Source organism: Manduca sexta, chromosome 5 (assembly GCF_014839805.1).
Source record: "Manduca sexta isolate Smith_Timp_Sample1 chromosome 5, JHU_Msex_v1.0, whole genome shotgun sequence".
NCBI lineage: Eukaryota > Metazoa > Arthropoda > Insecta > Lepidoptera > Sphingidae > Manduca > Manduca sexta.
Genome location: NC_051119.1, coordinates 3,518,374 through 3,529,408, shown reverse-complemented (window position 1 = coordinate 3,529,408; position 11,035 = coordinate 3,518,374). Strand labels below are relative to the sequence as shown.

The 11,035-nt window shown below is 34.5% G+C and overlaps 1 protein-coding gene across 1 annotated transcript; it reads right to left on the bottom strand.

Annotated features, from left to right (window-relative positions):
- Nucleotides 1-3,493: 3,493 nt before the first annotated feature.
- On the bottom strand, nucleotides 3,494-10,041 carry LOC115450299 (glycine-rich cell wall structural protein 1.8). The gene is made up of 2 exons (XM_037443662.1): nucleotides 9,998-10,041; nucleotides 3,494-4,593 (listed from the first exon to the last, which is right to left on the bottom strand). The coding sequence occupies exons 1-2, from the start codon at nucleotides 10,007-10,009 to the stop codon at nucleotides 3,613-3,615; spliced, it is 993 nt and encodes a 330-aa protein (XP_037299559.1). The 5' UTR covers nucleotides 10,010-10,041; the 3' UTR covers nucleotides 3,494-3,612.
- Nucleotides 10,042-11,035: the final 994 nt, after the last annotated feature.

The following is an 11,035-nucleotide window of genomic DNA, read 5'->3' as shown; positions in this document are numbered from 1 at the left end:
ATGAAACACAGGAACTAGCGGCTGACTGATTTATTAATTTCAAAAACTAACCTACCCTCCACCGTATGAATATTATGCATATAACGAAGATCGGTACAGGGTCCAAATAGAATGTCAACTAACAAAAGATGATTAATTCTTGCTAGTCGATACAAGTATACCGGATTTTAGTAAACGCAGAAACCAATGAACAGGTTTGAATGACGTAGCACACAAATAAACCATGTTCTGGAATACCTTTTAAATAAGAAAATGATACATCGCCACACACTACCACTAGCAACATTCCTAGACAGACACAAACTGATTTCTTATGTTTACGCGAATGTTAGACATTAAAATAAAACTATTTTACGGATTTTATCGTGGATTTTTATATTATAATCTTCTTTTAACGTTTCGAAGACTTTGCAGCGTTTGAGGTCGCGGGGCGGACTGAGTTGTTAGTCATCAAAGTCATAGTCATAGATATTGTAACTTTGACTTTTCGAATGACTAACACCTCAGTTCGCCCCATAATCATGAAGGCTGCAAAGTCTTCGAAACGTCGGGAGTAAATTATAATATAAAATACCGCTATAAAATCCATTAATTAGTTTTATTTTAAGACACAAGCTGGATACAATGACCTTTAAACAGAGTGTATTCCCACGTAAAAGGCCGGTAACGCATCTCTATACCTCCTGGTATAGCAGATGTTCATGGGCTGTGATTACTTACCATCAGGTGAACCGTATGCTCGTTTGTCCCTATATCTATATATATAAAAATGAATCCCTATTTCCCTTGGTCACGTCATCACGCGTGAACGGCTGGACCAATTTAACTATATTTTTTTGTATTTGTTATTGTCAGGAGAAGGTTCTTATGAAAGAAAAAAATTAAAAAAATTGCGCGGTAAATTACAAAATTTAAGAAAACTTAACGAAAATAATAATTTTATATAACTGTCAATTGTTTAAAATAACTGTCAGCGATTGACAGAATGCACGCTGCAAATTCATAGTTAACTCGGAACAACCTCTGTCGGGTCAACTAGTCATAGAAAAACACCGAGATTTTACCCTGGGAAAGATTTTTCACAAAAGTAAAGCCTTTATTTTTAACATATTTTCTTCCCACATTATATTATTATTTTTTGCACTTACCTATATTGTTTTCATCTTTGCATCACCAACGGTTGACTGGTAGAGAATGCCACGGCATTACGCCTTTATTCTTATGTATATAATAATAATAAGGTTTCCTCTCGATGTTTTCCTTCACCGTTAAAGCAAGCGATAATTCACAAAGAATACACACATAACTTTAGAAAAGTCAGAGATGTGTGCTCTTGGTATTTGAACCTGCGGACATTCGTCTCGGCACTCCGTTTCACAACCAACTAGGCTATCGCCGCTAACCGACGAATAATAAATCCACGGGCAACACTCAGTACTAAACATAAAAATACAGAAATTAATAATCTTGATTTGACAAATATTAGATACGGACAAAACAATAAAGAGCAGACATTTCCCAAATATTTACTAAAGAAAAACAGATAAGTATTGAAAAAGAGCACAGTACAATATTTTATGTACAGTCAGCCATAAAAGTCGCTGAACAAATCCATGTCAAATTGTCTTTAAAGTAATATAAACTTCAAAGTGTACTTTATTTCTTTGTCCTTCACTTTGCTTAAAGTCAGGTGCAGTGAAGCCATTTTGCCGACTTGAGTATGTATGCTAGATCATTTATTTATTTAATTATTACGCCATCGGTTTACAACTATAACCTTACAACCAATACAATGAATTTTCTTATTAATATATAGAATTTCTTTTACTAGATGTTTAACCTATATCAAGTCTATATGGGGATATGATGCGACGTAATCATTTCGTATCAAGAAGCTAGCTATTCTGAAATTTATTGTTTGAATTATGTGACGAAAAATTCGCTCGGCTCGTCATAAAAAATATTTAGTCACTTCCAATTATATGATATTCCGTGGCACATAATAATACGTCGCGCTCTGCGGCGCGAAGATTAATTTCCTCTTGTAAGTTGTTTATTTAAGTATTGTTTATACGGAGATAATAAACGTAATAAATCGCGCAGAACGTGTGAATGAAAAACTGTGCAAACATTTATATAATTTGGTTGGTGTTTATTTGTCCAATATGTTTTGTAAATGGAATTTTGGAACGGTGTTTTAAATTTTAACGAGTAACGTTCTTTTTTTGAATATTCTGTTTTATGCACTGAATAAAATACTATTGTATAATTCTAACTAGTTGACCCGACAGACGTTGTCCCATTTTAACTATGAATTTGCAGCGCGCATTCAATCGCTGACAGTTATTTCAAACAATTAACAGTTATATAAAATTAATGTTTTCGTTAAGTATTCTTAAATTTTCTAATTTTCCGCGCAATTTTTTGAATTTTTTCTTTCATAAAAACTTTCTCCTGACAATAACAAACACAACAAAAAAAAATTTATTAACCTAAAAGCTCAGCATCCAACCTTATTAAAGCCATAAGACCGAATACAGATTAAAAAATATATGTTTGGTTAAGTTTGTACTTTGTAATGACCTAATTTACGTATCAGTTATGGAATATGCTTTCAAAGATTAATAATTATAATATTTCTTTCTTTAATGTAAATCTGTACTTATTTTCTATAATATTGGCCTATAATTTTCATTTGATAGCTTTTTTCAATCTTTGTGAGTGGAGGCATAGGCGAAAGAGAATAATGAACAATTTTAAAGTAAATTTAGTTGTATGGCTTTCTTATTAAATTTTAATTTTCATTTTAATACGATTTGATATGAGATCAGGTCTCTTGACGAAATCAATTTTTAGATTAAGTTTAGATCAAATATTTTGAATGTTATTTGGTTAATGTCCTTCAATATTATATTTAGGTCATTTACAATTAACCTACAATTGTCATTAAAAGCCCACAACTTGTATTGTTTCGAAAATGTGTAAGATTTTAATAAATATTTTTTATGCTATTAAAAAGCCTATGGTTAGCAGTGCTCCTTATGTGGCTAATGATAGTGATGAACTTGAAGTGTATAATACTTATTTTTATTTATTTTGTTATATCATTATATTTTATCGCCCTATCATCAGAGTCTGCAACAAATTATACTTTATAGCCAAGTATTTCTGCCACCAAGCAGCAGTGTATAGTCACTGTTGTGTTCCGGTTTGAAGGACATTGTAGCCAGTGTAACTACCGGACATAATGGGAATCAACATCGCTTGTCTCAGGATGGCGAGCGCAGTGGAATACCAAACAATACTTTGTAATTCAAGGTGTTGGATGGTGTTTCTACTGTTTATGGACGGTCGTATCGCTTACCATCAGGCGAACGGCAAGCTCGTCTCGTCATACAAATAATTAAAAAAAAAAGTTGTTCTTAGCTTTTTACCAGAAATATCTCATTTTGTCCAGTAAACTCAAACACACAGAACCAATAAAACAACTACATAACAATTGTAACAATTTAATAACACTATTTACAATAAATAAATCAACTACAACATGAAGACAGTTGAAAATGACTTAAAAATAATCAACAATATGTACAAGGCGCGGGTTGACCCCGATTAATGACCATGTCCTTTATGGTGGATAGTCTTGTATACTGGGATTTTGACAGGGTAGGGATGAGGTACATGGACTGTGACGGTCTTCTCTACTTTAATGGGAATGTGCTTCTCGACAGGGTAGGGAACATGTTTAACAACAGGGTAGGGCACAACTTTTTCGATGGGGATTGAGATCTCAGTCTCCACTGGCACGGCGACGGGCTTGTTGACTGGCACCTTGACAGGGTAAGGCTGGGGCACTCCCACGAGGATGGGTTTTGGCACGTTGATGTGAATTGGTTTGTGGACTGGTACGGTGACGTGTTTGTAAAGTGGTACAGTGACGGGGCTTTCGACGTCTACGTGTTCTCCAACTGGGAAGGCTTCAGCGTGACCGCCGTTGCCGTAGTCGCCACCAGCGTCCTGAAGGGTGAAGCTCTGACCCTGGCCTCCGAATCCATGGCCACCGTCGCCTCCGAATCCATGGCCACCGTCGCCTCCGAATCCATGACCACCGTCGCCTCCGAATCCATGACCACCGTCGCCTCCGAATCCATGGCCACCGTCGCCTCCGAATCCATGGCCACCGTCGCCTCCGAATCCATGACCACCGTCGCCTCCGAACCCATGGCCACCGTCGCCTCCGTAACCTGACTGGATTTCCTCATGTCCTCCAAGAGCCTGTCCTCCGAACCCGTGACCTCCGAAATCTCCTTGACCTAACCCAGAATCGTGGGCTGCTTGGAGATAAGAGTCGCCACCAAAGTTGCCTTGACCTCCATGACCGAATGACTGTCCGCCGAGTTCATGACCTCCCAATTGTCCTAGATCTTGACCGCCCTGTGCAAGGGCTATGGTTTGCCCCCCATGTCCGAAGTCTTGACCACCCCCTCCAAGGTATTCTTGGCCGCCGTAGCCCTGGCCTTCGCCGCCTACGTCGTTAGAGTAGCCGCCTTCAAACCCGGCCTTGCATGAGGCAACTGCCAGCAATAAACACACCTGTAAAGAAAGAGAGGGAAGATTGTTAGAATGAGATGGAAATAATATGTCTCGGTGGTCATGTGGTATATATTGTGAGAAGCCAAATTTCTGGGTATGTAGGTAAGTAATTACTATTTAAATATTTCGGATACTAAAAACCAAAACTGAAGTATTCAAATTGATGAAAATCCTAGGTAAGTAAATTAAAGATACGTTTATATTCGACTCCACATTAATGAATACATAAATCAGTAACATTATATAATAGCCTTTCTAGCTACATCTAGTAAGCTTCAAAATATTTATCCTCGTTATGTAATTTAAAATAAATTTCCTCTTGGATATTTTTTACTTTTTCACAGCGTAACCGGATATGAATGGCCAATTACTGAAACAACGACTCAATTAATTAATAAAAAGAAATAAACAACTCTCTGATGCTTTCATAATTTTAGTTGAAGCTGGTACCTCGTTATTTCCATCGACATAATTTTTAGTTCGATTTTTATTGGCAATTGTTCTTTTTATTGGCTATGATTCGTTCGCGTATTTGCTGCTTTTAGAATAGAAATATTGACCCAATTTTTTTGGCATGACCAATTGACTTTAGGTACATAACGCCTTTTGTCTTTTTAGGGATAGGCAGAGATCCAAGACATACACATTTTAGTAGCTATAAAGTCTATATACTAGGCCTGTTGTTACTATTCCGAACTCTGTGCTGGTGTTGAAAAACTTTATATCAGAATGACCTATATTGAACCTAAGACCTCAGCATAACAGACGTACTAACTAAGCCACCGTTACAGTCTAATTGGCCTCAAGCAATTATAACGTACCATCACTATTGAGTGCTTACGATGAATCATGTTTAAAAAAGTTTAACTCCTTTCACTAGTCGCTTTTGCCTTTCATATACCAGTTTAGTTATTGATGTTTTTACCCGACTACTTCTAAAGAGGGTTATGAGTTTAATGGTCTATTTGTTTGTAAACTATTTATAGTTGGTCAGACATTAAATTTGACTTGGTAAATGTGTATTTTGTTAAATAAATGTAATAAAATATAAAAGTATTTTTTTAAATAAATTTACTGAATTATAATTCAAATAATAAAAAGTAAGCTTCCAAAAAATTAATTGAAGAGCGCAATAATTCATCTGAATGTTATCCCAGTGGTAAAATATGCGAAAAAAAAAGCATAAAAACGTAAAGCCGATTATAAAATCCTCAAAAATACGTACTAAAAACTAGAAAAAAATAAAACGTTATTATCTCAAATTACTGCGTGGTAAATCCATAATAAAATAAAGCCAAAAAATATTTTCATATAAAAACGACCCTGATTCACTAGCCTACCTCGGTGGTAGGTTTTATTGCGTGCGTGATATAACTTTGAGGTCCCGGGTTCAAGTATCGAGTCGGAAAAAGTGATATTGCTTTGTCTGCTGTATATATCTGAAATTTAGGAATTTGCCCGATATGGCGATAGACTCGTCCGCTATCACATTATAGGACGGAACGGCAAGAAGTGGGTGCCCTGGTTGCACCTCTGTTCTTAGGGGATACAGTTGTTTTTGGTAATAAAAAAATACCCTCGCAGGCATCGAACGCGCTATCATTTCCCGTTCCCAAGTACCAGGCAATCAGCGCCGCGAAGATTAAGTGTTACATAAAACAAATAAAATAGCTCACCGCACGTTCACTATTATGTAAGTTAAAGTGAATGTTACACCATTATGTACGCTATTACTATGTGTAATTGTGGTTACTTTTACTCACAGACACCCCTATAATTTGCAATGAATGGAGACGTGCATTAAAGGTATTTAAACTTCACTTGCTAATGTAGATCTCTAATAGATGCAATGACCTTCAAACTGGAACACGATAGTGCTTGAGCATAGCTTGGTGGTAGAAATAGACAAATTGATTTTACCTAATGGTGTCTGGCGTAAGTGAGACGTAAAATTTATTTAGTATACATAATTAGAATAATACAATTTACAATATGTTAGATTAGACACTAAGTCTAAGGAACCATTTTATCATGACCCCTCTGATTTATAATACTGTATAATGAAAACAGGTCAATGTATGTTGCACTAAGGCGTAATACCATTTTATCTTGATCCTTCTGATTTATAATATTAAATAATAGATACATGTTAGTGTATATCAATTTGAGAATGCTATATAATATATCGTAGATAAGCTTGCTTAGGTTAAACCGTTAGGCTATTGATTTGATTCCTAAGTAGGGCAAAATATGTGTTTGAAATTGGAAAATAGAACTATATGGAAACATGAGGGACATATATAAGCCTTGCAAAACACTACAGTAGTTCACAATAAAATTTTATAAGTCATTGATCTATGAAAAATAAACCGAAAAATACTTAACAAAACGTCACACATGCCACACTCACGCTATTTTAGCCGCTAAGGTGCCAACAAATATTATCATGTGTGTTGACCTGTCAACTGTAACTATTCGGCAACGGGACTAATAAATGATTTTAGTAAAAAAATAATAATAATATCAGCCCTGTATTATATACTGTCCCACTGATGGGCACGGGCCTCCTTTACTATTGAAAAGGATTAGGCCTTAGTCCACCACGCCGGCCTAGTGCGGATTGGTAGACTTCACAAACCTTCGAAATTCCTATAGAGAACTTCTCAGATGTGCAGATTTCCTCACGATGTTTTCCTTCACCGTTAAAGCGAACGATAAATTCACAAAGAATACACACATGATTTTAGAACAGTCAGAGGTGCGTTTGGGATTTGAACCTGCGAACATTCGTCTCGGCAGTCCGTTTCACATCCTATTACACTATCTACTATATTTACTACCAAATAATAAAAAAAATATACATTTACATCACCTTAATACCAAATTAAATTTTGAAAATCAACAATGCACTCCAAGCTATTATTATCATAACAATGTCATTGTGTAAGTTGACGTAATGTTATCGTGGTTTCATAAGAAGCGGAACAATCAACAGAGCGTAGCGCGAATTCATTATCAATTGTAAATCCGGTTATGTTTGGAAATATTGGAGGCAATGACCTTTTCTTGATTTCAGTTCGAATCCAGAGCAGTGTGGTCCGTATAAGCAGATTCCTATCGGCTTTACTTTTGTATGTAAATCGAACTATTAAATTAAATGATCTTATTAATAATTAATTAATATTTATAATATAGTGTTAAAGCAAGCGACCACAAAGAATACACACATAACTTTAGAAAAGTCAAAGGTGCGTGCCCTTGGGTTTTGAACCTGCGGACATTCGGCAGTCCGTTCTACTACGTTACCACGAAATATTTAACAACTGATATTATTTGACCAATATTTTGAACCTATTTGTAGTCACTATCAGAAACTGCGAATACCTAATTTCACGAAAACTAGATCACTTAATAATGCGGAAATTGAACTCGCGACCTCCATGACACGTCATTAAATATTACACCTTCTAATAAAAGAAAAATAATTAATATTATCACACACTCACGCCTTTTTTCCCTAAGGGCAGAGGTGCAACTGGCGCACCCACTTTCCGCCGTGTGTATTCCGTCCCATGATGTGATAGCTCGAGCCTATCGCCATATCGGGCACAAATTCCTGACACCGAGTTGTCGGCATTATACTCTCTATACTATATTTATAATAAGATATATAGATCATTGCAATAAAATTACACATTGTCTACAAAAATATATTCTTAAAATTCAGTTAATAATTACCTTTAACTAACAATATTGATTGAGTAATAATAATTAATTTAACTAAGATTTAAAGTAATAAAACTTAGAACGTAAGTAGCCGCGATGTTCTTACAATGGACAGGTCAACTTATACTGGTTGTCTATCCGAGAGTTCCGAGACCGGATATGGGCGCGGCGAAAGCTCAGAATAAGCAAAGTGATTTATCTAACTTCGATAAACAATTTTAATATTTTATCATAAATGTTATAATTGAATATTTCTTTAGTAAATTGCATTCCGGTGCATATAGATAGCGAATTTGAATATCAATTTAAGGAAATGATAGAATAACAAACACAAATTATCTATACATTAATATGTGGAGCAAAAGCTTTGAACTACAGTTTAAGAAAATTACGCGTACAGCGTACGAAACTTGGTACAGGAACGTTCAATGGAGTAATGCAGAAAACTAATATTTATATAATATGCATTAGAAATACATTAAAATATTAGAAAAAGTTACACACACTACCATGCTTTCAACACACATGTATACTCTTTTGTTTATAGTTAAAGTATGGTCAAACTGATAAGAGATTATTCTTCAATGTTTATAGTTTAACTGAATGCCAAACATCTATATATTAAAACGTGTAAAGAAAATTTTGAACCTCTTTTTGAACTTGCGCGCACGGAAGAGATTCAGCATGATTAAAGTTCTCATAGAGCAGTGCAGTAAATAGTTATGTATAATATGTGTTATCAATATATTAAATTCGAGTCGAATTTTGGTAGACGACCTCTAGTTAGAATAAAAATATAGCGATAAAATTATTAGTTGAAACACATATAAATTTTATTAGTAATTAAATACAAATGAATTCGTAAACTTAAAAATGGACGGTGTAAAATATATTCAAAGTTATATCGTAAATCTACAAATATTATAAAATATTTACATTCATTCTAAATGTCAAAAACAAAGCCTTTTGAATGCTAAAATTAAAAAGATTAATATGACGGCTATTTTAAATTAAGTAAGTACTACTTCATTGTCCAAAAAGAATAAATAATTTCACAAATTACACAACTTAGTTCGCAGTACACCAATTTAATGAACAAAGAGGCTATTATTTTTAGAAATAACAAAACAGATGATTATCCACTTTGTTATACAAGAATGAAATTCCTTCACTATCTGCTATTGTTTAGTTTTTTATTTAATGGTTGGTGAAATTTTTCCGTTATAACTCAACTATTGTTAGGTTTTCCTAAAATACTTTACGGTTCTTTATTTTTCAAGTTTTAATTTGAACATAAATAAGAAATAAAATGTTTTTAATTTCTTCGATGAAAATGATACGCGATAACCTATTTTGAAAAATAGAGATCAAATCTAGTATGAAAGATAGTCAAATATAGTATATGCTCACTTATTAGCTTTAATAGAAACAAAAGCTCACTCCAAAATCCAAAATCAAAAACAACACAACACCATTAAAAATTTCCACAAAAAACACTCAAACAAAACACAATATAATAAAATTAATTTCTTCGAAATAGAAAAATGAAAATTATTTTTGCCCGATAAAATAAATATAAATTTATTTATGCCCGATAAAATAAATGTAAATTTTATTCCCGATAAAATAAATGTAAATTTTATTCCCGAAAAAATAAATGTAAATAAAATGAACTTACAAAAGTCTTCATGTCGTTATGTTTGGAGCAAGTGCTCGAATTGGTTACAGTGGTGCAATGATGCCTCAGACAAATGCAGTATCATTTTTATAGTGGCCGGAAGTGAGTGTGCCGCGCCAATGTAGAAAGGCCCCGCGGAATTCTATAGAGATGGTTGTTCGAAGGGAGCAGTCATTTTTGGGACGATAAACTTGTTTTGGTTCCGAATTGGAGTACTCGTTTGGTCTTCAAGGGCCTGTAGAAGCGCAACTAGAGTCCTCTCACTTTATAGTACTTATCTGAAAAGTAATGGCATAGTCGAATCGGACATGAATTTTAATAATTCATAAGATCAATGTATTATCATATTTTGATGCATTAAATTATGAAAATTTATTCGTAGTAGAGGATGCACCATGAATTAGAAATGACATTTGTATTAATGTGGTTATTTAATTATCTCATTTTTATATTCAATCAGGATATAATTTATTTGTTAGACATTTCGCTGGCAATATTACATAGTCGTACGTTAATTTTTATTGATGTTGGATAGATTGTATAGCATTATATCATAAAGTTGGACTTTCCAGCATAGAATTACATACATCACGCCTTTTCCCTTCTCGGGCGTAGGAAAAGCTGTAACAGATTTCGCCAGCTACGTTAGGTGACATATATTAAGGGTCAATTGCGAAGCAGCTTCTAAACATCGAAGTACTACTGAGCAGAAAAAACCAATACCACTCCAATGACCTAAATATTTTATTTTTAATTTTTTTTTGCTTTGAACGACGAGACGAGCTTGCCTTTCGCCTGATGATAACTGATATGACCGCCCGTAAACAGCAGAAACACCATTTAACACCTTGAATTACAAAGTATTGTTTGGTATTCCACTGAGCTCGTCATCCTGAGACATGAGATGTTAAGTCTTATTATATACAGTAGTTACACTGGCTACAATATACTTCAAACCGGAACACAGCAGTGACTACACTGCTGCTTGGCGACAGAAATAGATAAATTCGTTCCGTGTCCAGATGCACTTGTAATACC